Raw genomic sequence first — 22,129 nt, 5'->3', positions numbered from 1 at the left:
CCTTTAAAGCTACACTAGTAGTACATTTTTATGTAAAAACACACCTGTCTTTTCAGTCTAAATCACAACAGAGGGGCTACAACAGAGAAGAGCATCCCATCCCCCCTTATTGACCCCATAGATTCACTCCATTTGCCCAAATGAAATTCTGGGATCGGTATGGTCACTTCTCCACCCACAGGAATTGACGAATCAAAACTTAGGAAAGAAATCCAAACTGTCTCCTAAACAGCAGTGAGCAGCGCTCCGTCCAGAGGAAGCTGGACTCAACAACATTAGATCTTTTCCTCTCTCGTCTCTTTGGTTTCCTTTGGTATAAAGCATCACAGACCGGCCGGGTTGGTCAACATGAGCGTGCTGTGTTCAGTTTACTGACAACACATCACATGATTTCTGGGTTTTGAAGTTCACATTTTTCAAACTGTTACCTCCCGCTGCCATTTGGAGCCACCAAGGTGGGAAGTTGGCTAGCTGCTTCAACCTAATGCAGGGAGTACCTTAAAGCCATAAACGGCAAATATAAATGTATTACCATCTTGTTGCAATAAATGGTTATACATTTATGATGAGTGTGTTTCCTGACAGAGTCTATGGATGGTGGACATCCTGGAAGATATATACAATATAGTGTATATACCCAGTCTTACAGTTCATTTCAACATCATCATCGATCTTTAGGAAAGAGAAAAAGTTGGAGAATATCATCTTGAAATAATACAGTACTTGTAAATCGGTTGAAATGGAAACTGTTTTTTTTCCAACACAACTGTAGCGCACGCTGAATAAGCCTGCAAATAACCCTCTTATGGGTTTTATGATCAGGCTCAGTTTTTGTGGCTTTATGCGACTCGGCTAAATGTGGGAACAATTAATGTGTTTCTGGCATCAGCTTCATCTCAATTTGCCAAATAGGCTTATCGGCGTACTGACTGTGGTAAAACAAATATTTGAAAAATCACAGTGATAGCAAAACAGATTAACTCACCCTATAGGCTGGAATAACAAACAACAGGAGGCATATAAAAAAACGTATCCAGTGCCTACAGTGTCACAGTGGATTAAACATACTGGTATACATTTAGACAAAAAAGATTGTGTTTTACATCACTGAAAACTCTTCATGGACCATAACTTGCACAGAACAGGCTGCAGCTACTTTTGTTTTTGAAAAATGTCTGGTGCTCTCCACTCTGTTTCTAACTCAGCGTCAATCCGAAATATTCCTCTTTCTTCTTGAAGTAGTAGTTGAGTCGCGCCATGGCGTACCTGGAAGGAGAGGACAGGACACAAAACGATCAGAGAACATCATCGAAATATGGTCCAAACCCAAATCACTGTGCACTCCCTAAAAAAAATGGTGTCATTTTCAACAAGTCTGTGCCTAGTTTGGTACGACACGTTTTAGTAACTTTTCAGTGCAACGTATGTTTCCATTGAAAAGTTAATAAAATGTATGCCGAGAAAAACGTGCATTTGAATAGGTTGGTCAGTGTGTGATGTTATTGATTGATGTCGTGTTAAGAAGTAGCACAAATGACTGCTGTCCAAAGATGTTTTGAAAATGACACATCCTTTTTTAAGAGTGTAGGCCTTCAAGATGCACAGGGCATGGGCAACTGTAACAGACACAAAAGGGCAAAAATGCACTTTCAGTCATTCACATATAGATTTACATTAACATGTATTCACAAAACAGAATGACTGTAAATATTTAACTGAGCTGCAGCTTAGCATCACCCCGTTTTGGTCAACAGAAATGGAAATTAAGCAATGGGGATTTGATCCAATAATTCTGTACTCTTTCATCTTCTCTTGTGTCAGATTTGATTTCCAGGCTTCTGCGGTGTAATTTAGAGACTATTATAAATTACACAATGTTTTGAAAATGAATTTCCCATGAACCATTATAACATATTTCTTCCAAGAATGTCTCCTTAAAAGTGAGTCGGCAGCGGTTTAGAGAGGCAATTGAAAATTTCGAAATTTCCCTTTTCTTCAGTTTCTTTACAGAAATGCAGGGATGCAGGGAACTCTTTTGAGCGGGGATCAAACAGAAGCATTAGAGTCAGGCTGAAGGATTTTGCTAAAATATTTTTTTATGGGTTGAGAGCATAACATTGTGAGAAAGAATTCTTGTCAGCAAAACAAGAGATGGAGTCGGGTCCAGCTGGCAGCGACAACAAAATAGTGAAAATAGTTCCGAGTAGCCTTGATTGATTTCAAGACTGATGCAGGAAGACACATGAAAGAAGAAATATTCACGTACATTTAAATTCGCAATTGTTCTCCACACTTTCCAGACTGTGAATAAATTTAGGCAACTTCAGTCGTCTTTTCTTATGATAAACTGCTGTCACCTGTCCTAAGAAAATCTGTATTTGAATAGATTGGTTTAAAATATTTGAACTACTTGAAGAGCTCTTTGACATATTTGGCTGCACATCTAAACAGCCTCAAAAGATATATTCCAGGTGGCTCAGTGACCTAAACACATACCATGTATTTGTAATGTTATTCGTACAAATCTGGCTCAAGACATTTTCCTGCCTGTCTTTCTCCACATCGTTATGTACGATATGCACAATATAATAAAGCAGAAATGCCATGAAATAACAAACATCAAGTATCTGTTTTTCTTGCATTTGCAATGTGACTGCAACGGGACTTACAGGTCACATCGCAGGTCTGCTTGCACCTATGTTTTTGTTTGCAGAACTTGCATAACAGTACATTATCAAGTCTCTCCTCTCTGCTTCAATAAAGCGCTGAACCTGAAAGCTGTGCCAAAGCCTCGACACGTTTTAAAAGTTAACCGCAAGAAAAGTGGTTTTGTATTTGTTCAAGCCATATTGTCGAACACTTCAATAAATCTGATGTCTGAGTACGCTGTTGCCCTTGGCCATTATACTATACCCTTTGAAACTAAGCGAAGTGTCAAAAGCAAATGAAAATGGAGGCACAGAGAGGAGTTTGTCCTTTAATCAGGGCTTTCACTAAACTCCTCAATGTCAAATCAGTTTTCTCTCTCATATTGCTCGGTGAGACAAAAAAATAATTCAAACATATGCCTTTTAGGTACTTGTACTCCACTACTCTGTTCTCTACCTGTATCTCCGGCTAAAACCGCTCTCACATCATTGTGTCGAAGCCAAACCTGGCTTGTGCCATTTGCCGTTTCCAAGTTTTGTTGTCATTGTTTCTTTGATTGCTTCACTTGTTGATCGCACTCGGAGATATGGAATATGCACTGATACTGACAGTCAAGTGTTACAGTACATCTCTAAAGTTGTCAAAGGGAAATGGTGAATAAAAATATCTATGGGATGACAGTCATTGGTGTAGCTGAAGTACATATTCAACAAATTTCCATTTTCAACAAATTCAGGAGATATACTGACACTCTATTCCTCTGCAGTATGTTTTGAAAAATGTGTTAACAATTCTTTGTTGATAAATGACATGACTTCATTGACGACGGGTAAAATTTCTAGAGATTGATTCAAGTGATTTCAAACCAGTTAAACATCACTTCATAAAGCTCAGTCATATTAAAGGGACATTTCATTAAAATGGTCACTGAACAGAGCTTTAATGTGAAGAGTCACGTATGTCATTCACTGGCCATGCTGTTTTACTCTATTGAATTAAATAAAAAATAATTTGAGTTTAATTTTGATAATCTTTACATTGTAGCTATTATATTTCTAACTGTCACACCCACACACACACCCACCAACCGACACACACAGACACACGCCCTTCATAACTGAAAATATTTGGCCCCATGAAATTATTTTTGAGTATTCTCTATTTAAAAGAACAGCAACCTTCACAGACAATCCCATTCATCCCCACTTTTATTAAGGCGGACACCTAAAACTAGCGTGCTTAACGTTTATCATCATCAGAGATGAAACTGAGACGTTTTCTATTTAGCAGGAGCGGGGGAAAATGAACGCCCTCCAAAGCAGGTATTCCCTTTCACAATGTGCTTTTGTGCACAATTCCCCCAATTTTGCAGTCAGACTATTCCAAACAGTGGGCCTCCTCCTCATTCATTTCCTCATAATAATGTCTTTGTCAAATAACGGCTCGCCTTGCCAACACGTCCACAAATCTAAACCGCTGACTCGCAGACACTTTCAACACATGAATAAAATCATATAAGGAAAGTAAATATGGACGGTAGAGGGAGGGCGGGTTTGCATTCCCCTTGTGGCTCCCTATTGTCACATCTACATCTGGCCTTGGTTAAGGCACAAGGCCTGGGCGACGCCTGTCACTCGTTGGGAAGCCAGTGGAGATTTGGCTCAGGGGGATAACAGTGGGAGGAAACAGGCGTAAAGACACACACACACACACACACACACACACAGGGCTTAATCCTAACCCCCTATCTCCTTACTTAATAGAACTTGCTGTTTATCACAAAAGCACGAAGCAGCATCCTACCTAGCTCGTGTTTCCTCTGCTGTCTTAACGGACAGGTCACGCGTCTGATGCCAATAATGGCCGACATGAGGGTACAGGCTGTGGTGTGTGCTCACCGTCAGTGTTTTTAAATGAAAAGATAAAAGGGAGAACCTTTAACTTGACCGCTGCCCGTTGCCATCCGCAATCTCTGCTCTCTACAGCATGAATGATCAAGGATCCTTAAAATAGCAGTGGTGGGGGGAGTTGAGGTGTGTGTGTGTGTGTGTGTGTGTGTGTGTGTATAGCAGCAATACCTTCAAACGTTAGACCTGGTACCCCACAGTTACTGCTGCGCTCTGAGCTCATTTCAGTTAACCCTCTAGTTAAAGAAAGGTAACCCGACCCTCGCCATGCACTTTAGGACAACCTCAGCCGGCGGCTTAGCGGAGCAGACGTCTAGCAGGCGCATGTGGCCCAGCCAGGGATGAGAGAGGTATATGTAAGGGAGGACCGACGGCACTGGAACAATAGCGCCTCTGTGCCTCGGCACCCCTCTGGATCACATTTCCTCCGAGGTCCAGATCGAAATGCGGCGGGGGCCCTGTCGCTGATCTAGCAAGCGGGCAGAGAAAGCCACACAGAGGGGAGGGTGCCGTATGTCAATAGTGATTAGGATCACCATCACAACTGTGGCGGGTGTGGGGCACACAGGGAAAGGAGAAAAGGAGGAAAAAGGGGGGCGAAGTGGAGGGAAACATTTCACCCTCATGAACTTTATTGTCTGGGTGCGGTAGTGAGGAATGTCTTCTGTAGATACGCACTCCCTACGTGGGTCGCGAGACGTTAGCGTTTAAAAATGAAAGAAATTAGTCTTGACTCTTGGGAAAGTCTTGCGGCTTTCATCTTTACATGATGTGCAGGTTGAGAGCGAAGACAGGCAGAGAATTTCATATGTAAATATTTTGTCTGCGTTTATAAGTGACAAGAAGAGTAGAAGTGTTCATATCCAACCTGTTTTATGCCAGACGCTGGATAAAAGAAGTCTTGAAGCACAAATGGAAAAAATATATCCACACACTATAGACTCAGGTTCCCAACCTTTTATTGCAGTTTTTCTGCCAACAAGCTCTTTGTCAGGCAGTCCTAATGAAGATCTTCTTTGTCTAAACATTGCAATAAAGTACTAAGTGCTTGAATTCAGTGCGCTGGATATATTTTTTTACATTTGTGTGTATTTAAGTGATGTATGATGGTGTGAAGTAATATGTTCAGAAGAGCACAAACCTCTGGAAGTCAAAGTCAATGGAGGAGTATCGTGCCTGCAGGATGGCCCAGAGAGCCCAGAAGAAGTTGGATGCCTGGTGGAAGAGAGGGAAAAACCAAATTCAAGACCCAAACAGTGTGTAGTTCAGTGGGTATGACCTGGCACTATCACTGCCAAGGTTAGTGGTTCTTTTCCCAATGTAACTCAATGGGTAGAGCAAGGCACTAATGCTGCCAGAGTTAAAGAATCAGTCACCACTAGGACGGTCTATGATAAAAATGTATATACTTATGATTTTCTAAGATGCTTTGGATGAAAGTGTGTATTTATTAATTTGATTGTATTATGTTGAAACACTACTGGCCCACCACTGGCTTTGCTTACATTGTGATTTATTGGATTTCAGAAATTTTCTTCTTTCTGAGCTTTACACGTGTTTTGATGCTGTAAAAAGTGTTTCTACATTTGTATTGTCTGTAAACACGATTTATGATGAGTTGTAAAAAGCTTATTTTCCATAGAAATCAAACTCTTACGGAACCTTGCATGGTCAGCTCAATATTAAATTGTGTCTTTAAGGGGATGGCAGCAAGAAAATGCTCTTTTGAAGGTTTAATCATTATGGACTGAACCCTACCAAGGGAACTTTCTTCTCGCCCCCCTCCAGGCGGGGCAGAGCACGGGGTCAGATGTCAGTGTCTTGCTCAAGAACACTTCAGCAGGGCAGACGCTTGCTGACACGGGGTTTGAAGCTCACTAACCACTGGGCCACACTGCCACCCCATAATAACCCCAGAACATGGGATTACAATACATTTTATAGATGTAAAAATTTGGTTTATGTCTGTAGTATTTTTACACTTGTGAAAAGCTGTGGTGCTGATGATTTCTTTTAAACATCGCAGGCGACGCATGGCTTCTCCATGATGTTTGCATTTCTTTAGTCCTATTTTTCTATATTTTTATACATTTCCCTATTGCATATTGCATTCTTTAAACATCTTCATTGACTTCAATGTCTTTCAGTTGTGGCGTTTTAACTACTCCCTTAACTGTCGGTGCGTGCCGATTGCATGCTGCACAGTCAGAATGACAAACCTCTGTATTGAATGGTTCCCTCCTTAATGGTTTTGCTCACTTAGGCTTGTGGACTTCCATGCCTCCATAAATTTCTGTTGTTCTCCACCCTTATTGTAAATCTTCATGGTAGGACCACTAATAGCAAGTCCTAATAAGATCCAGACAGGCCTCTGTTCTGTGGCCCAGTGATATAATCACATTTTTATTTGATAATCAAATAAAGGGTGGAATGAAATACTTGCAGAGCAATGTGCGGTTTCCCCTTGGCTTTTTTTCCGCTCCCTGGCAGATTTTCATCTCTAATCTCTGTCTTTAGTTGGAGAGAGAGATCGAGCGTGTTTCCATTATGATTAATAACTCCTCTCCATTAAGAGACCATTAGCCTAACGCTAAGCAGAGACCGCCAGTGACAGGGAGCCATTGAGAAAAATGGAGATGAGAGATGTGTGGGGAGGGTGACATCACAGAGCCGCAGGCTTTAGCCTCTATATCACGGGGTTCCCTGCGGAGGAGAGGACGAGTCGTAAAGACCCCACTGTGTCTTGGCACACTTCGCCCGGGATTAAGATTCGAAAGAAGCAGCTTCGCTCCGCAGAACTTTGGCAACTGGCCACTCTTTGTCAATGCCACACAGTGGAGACACGGAGCTGCTTGGATGTGGAGTGTGGAGGCCACGTGGTTTCCTCGGTTCCTCAGTTTTGACCATTCATTTGTAGCATAGACACTTAACTGTAGCCTGGATGTGATACAGTTCCACACATTTGATCTTTCCAAGCAATTATCAAGTGACACAAATGGTAAAACCCCATAAACAAAAAAAAATGAATGCACTAAAACATCAAAGGTGTCCATTACTATTTTTTGAGGTTTTCAAAAGGAAATTAGAAACAATTTGACTATTTATATCATCTGGTAATTGCTTGGACTGGTTGAATTTGTGAAACCATGTAAAACTCTGTCCACAGTGAGGTCTGTGTGTTATGTGAAATAGTCAAAATTTGTCTGTACAGGGCAATCACACAACTTCTCCTCTCTGTGCCAATTTTGGTAGAACTTCGATAAGTGATCCTGGCAAAACTGAAGAAGAAATAATCTCTCTTGCCTCTCAGGGTTTCCGTTCATGACCAAGGATAACACTGGCGAAAAACAAATGTATTTTCAGCAATAGTTAGCGAATTGGGGGGATTGCATTGAGTGTAACAGTACAATAAGTAAATTACGTAAAACAAAATCTTCAGACAAACAAACATTTTATTAATGAAAATTTAACAGAAATAAAACTCAGGCCCTAAAATATGATATGAAAAATAAAAACAACTGCCCTGTGATTTTCTCGATTAACAAGCACAGTATTCTTCATTTTGACACCCAGCTTGTCAAAACGACTGGAGTTGGAAACTTGGCTTGTTAAGTGTCAGTGATCAATTTCTCCCACTTCCCCCGAGTCAAGAGTCCTCCTCGGTTTGTCATAGAAAATCTGATTTCAATCAACATGATGTTATCGCTTCTCTTAGTCCATTCCAGCCTGCATCCCCCCCCCCTCTTCTTCTCTGCTTTTCTGGCTGAGGCATAAGTTATTTTAAAAAGTAATATGCTTTCTCATCATTTCTGAGCTATTTCAAGAGACATTCACACCACCCCAAAATTGGTAGGACAATTCTGCATATTGTGTTGAGCTATGAAAGCACTTTTAGACAGATAGGCCAGCACCACTTGAGCGGCCAAAGAATGAAAATTGTGGTCATAAGAAAAATAATTTTGGCTGCTGTCTTTCATTTTTCCCTGCGGCAGTTTCTAATCAACTCAGATGGAGTCCATCAAGCTCTGTACAGCGGTGGGTCAGCTGTGGATCGGGTGGGTTTTCTTTGGGGAGAGAGTTTTTTTGGGTGCTGGAAAAGTAAATTGTTAAAATGTGATGCTGAAGTGTTGCCGCCCTGCCGTTTCAGAGAACTGCGCACATATGGATATTGTTGAAATGCACACACTAATCTCATAATATTGAGATATTTGAGCCCCCTAAAAACAGAACTTACAAAAAGGAAATAGCTGTTGAGAGATTTGTCACTTAAGCGAAGTCTTTCCAAAGTGTTGTGGCAGTATATAATGACACATTTCAACAAAGTCAGTGGGAGAAGTCACTTACCAGTGAGAACTTGCAGACTTGAATGTAGAGCTGCGTAACTTCTCCCTCTGTAACAGTGACCTCGCGTCCTGAACTGTGCTTGTAGCTCTCCAGATAGACCGTCAGCCAGTCTCGCTGCAGCTCCCGGCTTGGATAGAGGCTGTAGTCAACATCATTCACACCTTCAACACACACACACACACATACACACACAGACAAACACACAAACATTGTTATTGTGAGTGTAACAACTTCAAAATCGTCAGTGTTAAAAATCAGCACTATGCCAGTGTTTATGTAAGTCCACACCCATCAAAGTTAATTAATTCAATACTTGATAGATTTGAACAGCTGCCCCAGAGCCACATCAGCTCTATCACTTGTCAGCTCCAAATAATTGTCACTAAAAATCAACACAAACAATTAGCTGTGTAGCGTGGATTCGGTCCGATGTTGGAAATCAGTCATGATGTCAGTCCTGGCTGTAATCAACCTAAAAGTCATGTACACACACATTTTCCAGTGTTGATAAGTGTTGCTTTTTCTGTGACAATGTCCATAGCATGGCTTGTATTGTCCCTTATATTAAATACATGTGTCATATCCCTGTTAAACAATGGTTAGGGTTAGGGTTAGGGTTAGGGTTAGGGCTAACCCTAAAAAATAAAACTCTTTCCTTGCTACTGGGCTGTATTTTTATGATTGTATGCACTTCTTCTTTTAACGGTGATGAAGTTAAAATGAAGGCATTTTACTCTATACAGTATGTCATAATGAAATGTCATCCGATGGTACTGTGTGTGTTTTTATGTGTGTGTGTGCACATGTGTGTGCATTGCCATTGACTCTGCAAACAGAATTTCCGTAGAGGGACAAATAAACTGAACTTAAACTTGAACAATTATTTGGAGTTCATATAAACACTGGCATGATGTTTGTGTTTTACACTCTCAGAGTTAAATTGACACTGATGATTTTGCGGTGATACCGTTGGTACATATCAGAATCAGAAGCACTTTAATCACTGAGCAGAATACATACTGTACACACCAGTTATTCACAATTCACAGAGTTTCACAGACACACAGGGGCAGAAAGATAACAGGAGCTCATCGACAAAGGCACAGGACAAACTGATGTGGACAATAGACTCTCCATCATATTCAATATTCTACATATATGCAATACTATTATGTTTTGGCCCCGAAGAACATCTGCAGCTAATTTAAACCGCACTGTACATTACAACATCAACCTACCGGCAAATTCGTTGAAGTGATTGCCAATATCGAAGGCCTGGTAGTTGTAATCGGCGTACTCGTAGTCGATGAATTTCACCATTCCTGACAGAGGAGAGGAAGAGTAGCAGTGGTTACCAGGACAACATGACGGACACTTCTTAGGTATGGGTGTATAACTGACGACTCTCCCTCCATTGTTGACGGTACAGAACCAGGTGGGAGTCAAAGGAGCACGGAGTCTCTATTGACGGAAAGTCACCCTGAGCGTCCTTGTAAAATATGATCTTCACAATGTCCAAGGACGCTAAATTGCCTTTTGTGAGGAAAAAAAGTAATAAAGGGAGACTACAAAAGTGGTAAGATATTTAATAAAGTGGGAAAGTATTTTCAGTAGACAAGTGCAAAGGTTCTCGTCTTTGTGTAAGATAAAAAGGAGAGTCATGAACACTCTGTAAGCTACATTATTTCAAACTGTTGAAAAGGAATAGGTTCGTCCATTTTACCGTTTCACTTCAGCGACATACTGAGACACTTGAGACACAGGGCTCCACTTAATGAGTCTAGGATAAAGCAATCTTTTATCCTTAACAGTATTCAGTTGGTGCTATTGGCTTCTGATTGATGGAAATCTGCTATGTGTCCACATAATAATTCCCAAACCCGCTTATTTCAGCTCTACATCCACAATATGTCGAATATGTGTGATTTGAAGCCCGCCCCGGCCGCCCCTCACCCTCTTTGTGGTTGTAGATGATGTTTTTCGTCAGAAGGTCGTTGTGACAGAGGACGGTTGGCGAGTCGATCTGCGAGAGGTGTCTCTTCAGCGACTCCATCTCCACTGACAGCGTCTCAAAGCTGGGCACTTCCCGTAGAAGCGTGGGACTGTGAGGGACAAAAGCCAGTGAAATGATTTGTCTCGTGAGGCAGTAGGATTGTCACTCTAAAATTGTGAAAGAATGTTTTGTGAAAGAGGTACTTCTTAGATTTAAAGCTGCACTAAGGCAACTTCACACGATGGCGGCCCCAAATGGCAGCGGGAGGTAACTGTTTTGAGCTTTGTGGATGTCAAAATCCAGAAATCATGTAACTGCACACAGCACCTCATGTGTCTTGTGTACCAAGCCGGCCGGTGTGTGATCACTTTATACCAAAAGATACCAAAGGGATGAGAGAGAAGTTCAGCTTTCTCTGGACGCTGCAGTTTAGGAGACTCTTGAATTGGGATTCGTCACGTGATTTGTGTGGAGAAGCGTTTCATTTGGGCAAATAGAGTGAATCTATGGCATCTCAGTTAGGAGGGATGGGACACTTCTCTCAGTTGCATCCCCATTTTGTGATTTTAGGCTAAGTAGGATAAGTGTTTTTTAGCATTAGACTGATATATTGGTTTGGGTCGATATTGGCTATTTATTACATATCATATACAGCCAGTCAGTGTCATTCACTGTTGATATGATGGAGGTTCCTCCCTGACCACAGCTACATAACAACAGCCTGTAAAACCTGCAATGAAATGTTATGTTGTTGCACATTTTATTTATTCATTTAATTATTCGGTTATGTTTGTTTTTATTCTTCATTTAAAGGCTTAATGTAACCCAGAGTTTCCCTGGAATTGAAAAGGTGTGGTGGGTCACCCTGCCTTATAAAGATCGGCTATCCCTAAAAGAATTTGATTAGTCTGAGTGTCAGTGGAGAGTTTTAGTGTCACATGGTCTAAATGCTGTTTCAGAGGCTTTTGGCAAAATATCAATAACAAAATTATGGGAGAAATGCTGAATTCTTGTATTTTTTTTCCATGACAAGGCTCAAAATGAACGATACTGAATATCAACACCAAAAATTGTTTATAGGAGTCTCAAAATATCAGTATCAGCATTCAAAAAAACATAAGTGGAAAGAGGAGAAAAGTTTTTAAGTTACCAGTTGACGCCGCTGGCTGAAAGAGTAATAAGCCTCCATACTGAAGTACTGTGGGCAACTTTGTCATGAACTCTGCACTCTACTCTTCTTTTCAAGGAACTACATGTTTGTAAATCGCAGCAGTTCGGCGAGCCTCACGGAGAGGTTACATGCCTTGTTTTCACTCCGTTGATTACTCTATCTATCAACGACGGCACTAATGTCCTTGGACGTCAGTGCAAAATGCACCTGGAAGAAATGCTGCGCAAGCATTCCGACTCCTAATTAATTTTCATGTTTGCTTTTCAGTCGTCAGGCCAGGACAAGAGGGTAATTTAAACACTGTTCTACCTATTTATTCGAAGGGGAACAAACAGATGCTCCGGTATTATACACACTTGTCGACATAATTTAGTGAGGCCTGTTAGGAACGCACAATAAAAGCAGAGGAGTGGAACCTTGTTTACAGTCGTGACATAGAGGCTCCGCTGCCTTATACAACTCCTCCTACACATCCTCAGCCACAGGCCGAGTCCTTTTGAATATTATCTTCTTCTAGTCTGTTCAGTCGGTCTTTGTCCCGGCTGTGGACGGACGGGTGGACGGTTTGGATCTCAGTCATGCAGCCTGTCTTTATTCAATCAGCCTGTGTGGAAAAATAATATGTGTCAAAAATAACTTTCTTCCCATTTGAGTTTGACTCTTTCGGATAAAGTAACAACTTTATTCACCGTGTTGCTTTAAAAGAGAAAATTAAAATGAAAAGTTATTAGAGTGGTGCTGCAAATTGGAATGGTAAAAGTATTGTAAATTGTAATTCCAAATAGCATTTTCAAAAAGGCCTAGAATATAGTTGCCCAAGTATTTGATTCACATTTATTTGCGTATGCAATCTTTCTGTCATAAACATTCGATCCCCTTTGCCATGCATAATTTATCTAACTCCTCTCCTACAACATGAATAAAAACACAGTTCTTTGGTGAATCACCCTGATTCCTTTTCAACCATCCATTTCTTTAACCTAACAAGTTGACTTTATCATAGAAACCCACGATTACATGGAGTCAAAAGCTAAATGAAAGACCTCCATTGACTTTAAATGGAAACCTGTCGTCTTGCCATCAGATCCTTTCCTCTCTCTCTTTTCTCTCCTTTTCATGAAAACAGTACGTCAAGTACGTTCGCCTCCTGCTCCCAGTCAAGTCTCAGTAAGGTAATTAGTGGAATTTCCTCCTCTGGCGCTTCATTATCAATGTGCCTTATTTACATATGATTTCAAACACCAGCCGAGCACTGCTGATTTTTTTCCTTTTTCTTTTGCAGTTTTATGTGATTCGTGGGAGTGCAAACGGGAGACGTAGCAGGGGGCCTTTGGGAGAAGAGGAGGTTGTGCTCTCTTGCTTTCCATTGCTTTTCTCTCCCATCTCTGACTACTACTGCGCTTTCTCTCTCTCCAAACCTCGCAGCTGCTGCAGCCTTTTTCTCTCCCTCTCTCTCTCTCTCCCGCTCTCTCTTTCTCTCCCTCTCTCTCTCTCTCTCTCTCTCTCTCTCTGCACAGCGGGTGACTTGAGAGCTGAAGACCTCCTCTGCAGGTGCAGCCTCTTCCTGCTCTCTCACTTTCTCTTTCTCCCCCTCTCTCCCTCTCTCTCTCTCTTGCTGCCTTTCTTTTTCCGTTTCCTCTGAAGATCACATTCACACAAGCACTCATACATTCTCAAGTACAAAAGTCTCTCTGATGCGTGTTTAAATCTCCTTTTGCCGTTTTCATTCTTTTTCCTCTGTGTCTCTCTCTCTCCGTGTGTGTGTGCTGTGTCACACATGCAATTCTCAAGAGGACAGTGGATATGTACACACACACACACACACACACACACACACACACACCCTAGACATAAGCTTTAACCACGAACCTTAAATCTAAACCTAAATCTCATTTTTAATTGTGCTGTGATATACTCCATCACTTCATAGTACTTTTTCCAACATGCTCTGTAATTGTTTCTGTCCTACGCACTGATATTTTCCAGATCATTTCCACTTGTTCTGTATTTCTAATTGTATCTGAGGAGCAGTAGACTGTGTTTTAGGCGGCTCAGTCACACAAATGTCTCACAATATAGCACCATCTATTGGGCCTCTAAATGTGGTGCAATCTGGTCCCCGAGATGCATACTATTTATCCTCTGAAGTGACTCTTTGTCTTGAGGAAATAATGCATGCATAAATTCATCCAAAGTGCTCATCCTTATTGTGATCGCATTGTGCTTTGTCTCCAATGATGTGTCTACATGCACAATATATAACACATGGATGTACTGAAGAGTTTCATTTCAAAATGAAATATCTGTCCACCATTTGAAAAAAAATGTGACAACTGCTGTTACAGAATGTGTGTAAAGTTGAAACATAATGGTGCTTCTAAAAAGATAGTAGATAGTCCTTGGTGGACAAAATTACATTTCTACAGACTGGATCCATTGAGATATTGAACAGTGAACTTCAGGTAATTATATTTTTTCCCAAATCAATACACAGCGCCTTGGAGTAGAACTACTGAAATACTGGAGGAACCAATAATATGCCGATTGAGAAAATGTTGGTCGTCTGTGTCTTGTCTTCCTGATGTCAGAAAGGTTACCACAGTCACACTGACTTTCCCTCAGATCTCTGAGGGACTTTTGTCTCTCTGAATCCAGGAAGCTAAAACTCTTTCTTATCATGAAAGGAACCCTCTCCTCCACAGTCCCTCTCTGTTATGGATGACCCACTCCGGCACTAATTACTTTGTCTGCTCGCTAAAACTCAGAAAAGAAGCTGCAGTTGTTCAAAAGCGGACTCGGGCCTTTCCAGCTCCAGTTTGCGTGGACTTCCGACCCCTTCGCCGCAAACGTAAACAAGGCTGAACGTTTGACTGATAAGGGAAGGCTCTGCAGGAAGCCAGCGGCCGAGCGTCTGCTTCTTTGTAGTGTCTGGACGTCCCCTCTCACCTCTCACCACATGACCCCTTTTCGGAGATAACGCAATGTCATTGCCACAGGGGCCACTCCCCCACCTCCTCCTCCAGCTCACAGCGGTCACCTCTCTCCACATGGCGAGAGAGGCGGTTGTGACTGACTGACTGTGTCAAAGACCATCAGCACAACTTGAACCCGAGAACCCCAAGAATATCTGTTAGTTAAAAGACAGCGTATGGGTGGAGAGGAGAACTGAGGGCAAGTTTGAAGCGAGGAAGTGTACATTTGGCATTTGTGAGAAAACGAAAAGACGTCAAAGGAGGCTCCGGTGCCTAAAGGATCTAGAAGTAGGCTAGTTACTGAAAGGTTGCTGGTTTCTATCCAAGGACCGGCTGGAAAAATCTCGACTTTTGCCACTAAGGTGCCCTTGAGCAAGGCAGTTAGTCCCCAGTTGTTCCAGTGTGGCTGCTGATAGCTAACAGTAAAAGATTGTGTTTGGACTGTGAGTGTGAATGACTGTGTGAGTATCAGGATGGGCACTGTTGAAAAAAGCAAGAGTGCTCAGTCAATTTTTACTGGATAATGTCTAAAGAAAAAAATACATTCAGACCATTTGGCCAGAATTCTACCTTTTTGCTCACCTTTGCTCGACTGGGCTGTCGTTGATATTGTTCTGAACCAGTGTGAGAAACTGGGACATTTTGGTCCAGAGAAAAGGTTCAACAGGCAGACCGCATTTGGGCTGGATCGAGTGGATTCTCCCCATCTCTGCTGCGATCAATCTGCGCAGAGAAAACATTTTCCCAGATGAGCCTGGGCGACGCTGTTATTGCAAAAACAACCATTATCAGAGAAGAAACACAACTCCCTTTCCATTTAGCGCTCTTATCTTGTTCTTCTTTTCAAAAATGGGCGCCGTTTCATTTGTGACCTTTTGACCACTTGAGTGCTCGTTGTCGAGGCGTCTCAGTGGTGACATTAAGTTTTCTGGGTATTCCCCACACAGGGTATCAGAGAGCGCAAGGTGATTGATGTCTATCGCGCCCCTGGGGTTCGGCCTTGGCTCTCTGTGTTGCGTCCTACTGTCCTGTGGTTAGAATAACGATGCTGGCCTCTTATCACCAGAGTGATGGATGGAAGGGGGGGCATGACTAAACATCATTGCTCAACATGAAACATGACTCAACTGAAATAATAATAATAAAAAAAAAAACCTGCATCAGCACGATTGAAATGCTTAACTAACATGCATTCTCTGTTGGGCACATGACCACAAACACATAGACACAAAGCATCTTCTTACAAAAGACAAGAGAAATTTGTTAAATGTTTCACAGTGTTCCTTCCCTTGTTCTCCATGTAAACCTACAATATTGTATTTACGATTTGTCGACTGAGTGAAAGACAAATACAAAGATTTTTCGACTAATTTTGAAAAGTGCAAATCCTTCAGTTACTGCAGCTATCACTTCGTGTGTTTTTATTAAGGTATTAATTTCATTGTATGGTGTCACGGTTTACTCTCCATACAACCTGCATTAGGCCTGTAGCAACTGATAATTTAATAACTGATCAAATTTAATAGAGGGACATTTTATGATAATGTAATAAAAAATTGTCCCTCTAAATGGATTGAAAATGTACTATAAAAAAAAACTCTTAATGTAATAAATTCCCAAATAATGTTTTATTACATTTACCAGCCATTATGACTTCATAAGGGGTTAACATATTTATTAACTGATGATGAAATAATAAGAGTAAGAGTAAGAGTAATCATTTAGAATTAGAAGAATGAATTCACTCAATAACTAAGTTATTACACTATTAGTCAATTATTATTACATCATCAGTTAATATCTTATGAAGTCATAATGGCAAATGTAACAATGTGATTTTATTACATTATTTGGGAATTTATTACATTAACAGGCTTTATTATATTTTCAACCCTATATAGCCTATATATAACCCATAATTTTCTGCCTCTCAAAGATGATAATAAAAAGTTAACCTGCACATAAATTATCTGGATTTACCTACACATAAACTACATGGATTTATGAATTTGTTAGTGTGTGATAATGACATACTGGGTTAGAAGCTGGTTGCTCATTTGAATCCCCAGATGGACTGGGAAAATCTGGGATGGAAAAATGAATTAGCAGTGCTCTCCGCTCCCTCAACAGCTACGGTCAAGAAACCACTGAGCAAGGCAGTCAACCCTCACATTTTCCAGTGAAGCTGCTCAGTGGCCAGCAGTAGAGGTGGTTGTACTGGGCAACTCCCAGGTGTGAATATCTGTATATGTGAATGTGAAGCAGGACGTTCCTGAAAAAGGGCATGCATGCTCAGCAAACCCTCCCTAAATACATCAACTTTATAAAAGAAATTAAAAAAAAGAAACAGCCAAGCTTCTGGCAAAGACCTGTAGATGGAGGGTTGGCGGAGCAGCTCATCATCCAGCACCGCTCCCCTCACAAACTCGTAGCAGATGCCATTCTGGAAGCTGCAGTAGATCTGCGGGCCACAGCCGTGAGCGTGGAGGATCTGGAACATCTCCACCTCCCGGTCCCGGTTCACGTAGAGCTCCGTCATCTTGCCGTACAGCCGCACCAGAACGCAGCCGGGCTCCTGCAGAGAGCCCACGTAGCAGCCCATCAGCTGGTTGGTGATGCCCTCTGTGAACGTCTGGAAGTTAAGGGAAATCAAGGGGAAAATGAATACAGAACAGCACTGAAGGGGACAAAACAACCCTCTATCATACAGGCTTTGACTGCAATGTCATCAATCTATAAATTTAAGCTTACTGTACTGTTGCACTCATCACACTGGTTTCTCTGGATGAGAGTGTAAAACACATATTAGTAGTAATGAAGTAAAACGTGAAAGATGGCACACATTGGACATCCATTTCAACCTCCTAAACCTCCTTATTTGCAATAGAGTATCTCATAAATATTCAACACAGTAATAGTCTCCTAAGAGTCACTACATAACACTTCCATCAAGGCTGTAAAACTGCAGTATGACAACAGAGCATCATGCTTTTATTATGTGCAACTTTACAGATAACAACAATAGCACAAAAGACCTCTTGTAAAGAAGGATATTTTCTTTATAAATGGAAGCATTTATGATTTTATATACACAGGCTTTAGAATTATAACATGTTTTATGCATTCTCTCCTCCTATGTTTATATCATTATTCTCTAACTCTTCTGCAAGTGAAACACTGTGCAATGTTGAGGAGTCACCCTGCCTGAAACCTTATAACCCTAAATATCTCCCATCACAGGGAAGTATTTGTGTTTAGACAGCTGAGAGGTGGCTGAGTTACTGTTCATCCCTAACCATCTTGGACAAATCATACTAAACATGGATGCACTCAATGCATTACAAGGTGAATAAAAGCAGCCAACAAGTATTCAATTACTTTGTGTTACAACATTTACAATGACCTGAACTTTATCACTAACCTCACTTTAACAACATAGAAATGTGCAATAAATAAAGGTAAGGAAACCGTTATTTTAGTAAACTGCATGATCATTCACTAGTAATTACTGGTTTGGAAACTTGAATGAGACTATAACAAGTGGATAAATTATTTAGTGTCATAATATTGTAGGCTATTCATATTTATCCATAAGGAAACAGTAAGGTGATAGAAAGTACATTTTGTGTTAATTTAGGAAAAAACCCTAACCCTATTGAAACCTATTGAAGTAAGCATCTTAAAAATGTAACCATTGCTCTATGACTGAAGCAATAAAAAATACAGTCTTGTACACATGAAACGATACACAGATACATTCAAAGATACATAGATAGATGAATAGATGCACGTAAATACATACATGCATAACACATTGACATTCTTGGCTCTTTAATTCAATAGTTCCATTCCACTGAAAAGCATTGCGTGCTACTTAAGCCACACAACAGTGTAGCTGCAGCTTTTCATTGGTTATGAATTGGAATATGTTAAAGATTACACCTCCTATACAGCTCCTGCCTGTACTACATGTGTACTACAATGCCACAGTGGCCACTGTTTGCCTATAAGGCCTCGTCGGACATTTGTTGTCATTCAGTGGTTTCTCAGTAGTCTCTCATTCACTCCCACAGTCTCCAAGGCCTTTCCTGTGTCTCTGATGGGACCTGCATGGAACACAGTTTTTCATCTAGATCGAGAGCGAACAAACATGGCCACCTTGAAATCTGATGAAGTATTCATACTAGTGCATTGAGGGCCACTTGGATGTATACCACGGCTTATACAGGACATTGTGCTGGAATGCCTTTTCTCACCTTGATTTGTATGGCCGAGCAACAGATGAAAGACGTAAATATTAGCATTACATGACAGTTGATCAAATACATGTGAATATAAACTTTTACGACATTTAAACATGATCTGACAACCCTCCACGTAACAGCTCCCAAATTATGATTTAATCAGTGTTTTAGACACTAATTAAACCAAATACAAGTATACAGTAATTGTGTGAGTTGCTGGAAATACCTGACCTTCCCCTATATGCTGTATATTCCAAACAAACGAACACAATGCATCATTGAAGGGGCTGCTGGGGGTTTGGGGGACTGAAGGGAAACATCTACCCTTTGTGTACATTACTGGACCTGGTCTAGATTGAGAGGTCACCCACCCAATGTGCTGTCACCTAACAAACATAAACCCTATTTCTCTGAAAGATTGGACCTCGTGTTTGCACATGGGACCAGAATGGGATTATCCTGCTCAGGACAGATACTCAGCCAACACAATTCCCAGGGTTCCAAAAAAATCCAACAAAGTCTACTCTTGTTGTCCAGTAACCTTGGCTTTATTCTGCTGATTTTACAATGTTAAGGAATGTGTCTATAGTGCTGAATGCTACAATACATAAATGGTTGCCAGTTAGCACTCAAATTCCTCTAAACACGTCACATTGCATTGTCGTCCGCATGTCATTGTAGCTGCAGAGAGCTTTTATTCTGAAAGAGAAGGCGAGAGAAAACTGTATGGACTATATTCATTAATACGCATATACACAGCTTGGTATTTCTTTGTGCACAAATGTAAACAAAAGCTGGGCTGAAACAAACTACAATACAACCATAAACTCCACCTAGACAAGAGTATAATAGGTTGCAGTTATCTACTTTTTGAAGCATGTTTGTCACCTTGAAAAATGCATCAGCTTATACAAGTAAGTAAGTGCACACAATACTTTGCGGGTTAAGAAGTGACTTCTGGATGACAGAAAGGTTTATACTTTGTCTAAAACATTCTATTTACAGGTTAGCATTAGCTGTATCTCCCAGCTCCCAAAAGCTATGTTTTGTGAAAACGGATGGCTTTATTGGAACTTTTATGGTGGCGTGGACGTAATACTAAGGCCAAGGACACTAAATGTAAGTTTGAGCCACCAAGGAGCAGGCTAAATGAAGTTCCTGATAGCAGTGTTTTGTAGAGCCACCATTGGGGCGCTAGTAAAGGCACAGCCATCTAGCGTCCCTTTGGGGTAACTCTTTACCCACCATCCACTCCAACAATTTTGTCAACTTTCCTCCATGCAGCTGTCTTGTTTAATTGTTTAAGTACTCAGCTGTGATTGACCAGCCCACAAGAGCAGCATGATGTTTGATTTCCTGATGATGTCTGATGCATTAAGTGCAATGTGAACACACAGTTCCCAATGATTTGAAGTCACTGGAGGTTCATCTGCCAAATAAACTGGGCAACTCCTGGTCTAAGGTCTCTTGAAATATCATGACACTCCAGTGAAAGTCCAAACTTCAAATAAACAACCAACCAAACAACAAAGATTCCTAGATTGACAGATACACACATAGATACATAATACATTGACATCCTTGGCTCTTTCATTTAGATAAGTATCAATAAATCCCAGATACTGATAACCCTACAGTGTGAGACGTTAAAACCAAACCCCAACATAACATTCACTTGCCTTCATCTGAATGTCCTGTGCCTTCCACTGAGGACGGAGTCTGCTGAGGAGGTCCAGGATGCCTCTATGAGGTTCCTGCTCATCAACATGAATGTCCAGATGGAGAAGCTGAGAACCACTATCCATAGTCAATAAAGCAGATGTAAAGTCCCAGAGGTTTTCACGGTCAAAAATCCAGGTCTAGAACTTATTCAGAACCTCTCAGACCAAAGTCTTATTCTGCTCTAAGACCAGATGAGCAGAGTACAGCCTCACCCACCACAGTCAAAACTTCATCCAAGTTGGACTTTTGAGTTTAGACAGTCCAATGTGGGTTAAAATAAACAGAAGAGATTGAAATGAGGTAGACAGACAGCTCCAAATAAATCGATTACTGTCCGTTTGTACTGAAGAGAAGAGTTCCTTAGTCTTAGTGAAGGTGAGGTAATCCACAACAGAGGTACACAGTGATATAAGTGGTAATGTTTCAACTCTTGGCTCGTATCGAGTCAAGATTTGTCCACTTGTCTGTCCGGTGACTCAGCACACCAGCTTGCTTATCAGAGGCCAATGTTCCTATGGACATCTTCATCCCCACTGCTGCAACATGGACTAGTTTGTGGGGGGGTTTACTTATTAACCACCGCTGGTTGGATCTCTGGGGCAGACGCATTCAGTGTTGTAGTCGGTCTGTTATGGTCTAACTTTGTGTTGCAGATAAACTGAATCCAATGTGAAAACATTGGATTGGGAGGGACAGACATCGATCTTGAGGCTCTGTAGCAGGAGCGTGACGATTCAAGCCGTTTGATAGCTCAGACCCTTATTTATTTGTTCTCATTCAGCCTGACTGTGCATTGCACACTGCCTCAGAGTGATTCAGAGCCAAGTGGAGCCAAAGCTGAATCTACTGAAAAGCAAAAAGGTTGAAAATAGAACTTGAACGATATCAAGACTTAGGTTTATAGACTGAACACATAAATAAGTCATTGAAAAGAAAGAATTTTTGACTATATACTTGACATACTTTTATGAATATAATCTTCAAGTGTCCAAGAAACATGGACATGAACAAAAAGGGCTGCAATTATTTAACTTTTTGTTGCTGGAAACCCATTCAAATAGATGGCAATCTGCACTGTAGCCTTATATTGGGCCATTTCACAGCCAATTTAATCACAGCGTGAAGCC

The 22,129-nt window shown here is 41.1% G+C and overlaps 1 protein-coding gene across 1 annotated transcript; it reads right to left on the bottom strand.

The window, feature by feature from the left end:
- Positions 1 to 1,196: 1,196 nt before the first annotated feature.
- On the bottom strand, positions 1,197 to 21,085 carry LOC139930167 (ethanolamine kinase 1). Its single transcript, XM_071923282.2, is given in 8 exon segments — positions 1,197 to 1,266; positions 5,698 to 5,771; positions 8,901 to 9,061; positions 10,139 to 10,222; positions 10,854 to 11,002; positions 15,607 to 15,759; positions 17,406 to 17,668; positions 20,960 to 21,085. Coding segments are annotated over 8 exon segments (1,080 nt in total).
- Positions 21,086 to 22,129: the final 1,044 nt, after the last annotated feature.

The sequence above is a fragment of the Centroberyx gerrardi genome, chromosome 4 (assembly GCF_048128805.1).
Source record: "Centroberyx gerrardi isolate f3 chromosome 4, fCenGer3.hap1.cur.20231027, whole genome shotgun sequence".
Classification (NCBI taxonomy): domain Eukaryota; kingdom Metazoa; phylum Chordata; class Actinopteri; order Beryciformes; family Berycidae; genus Centroberyx; species Centroberyx gerrardi.
Note: the sequence above shows the minus strand (reverse complement) of the source record. Positions and strands in the feature narration are given on the sequence as shown.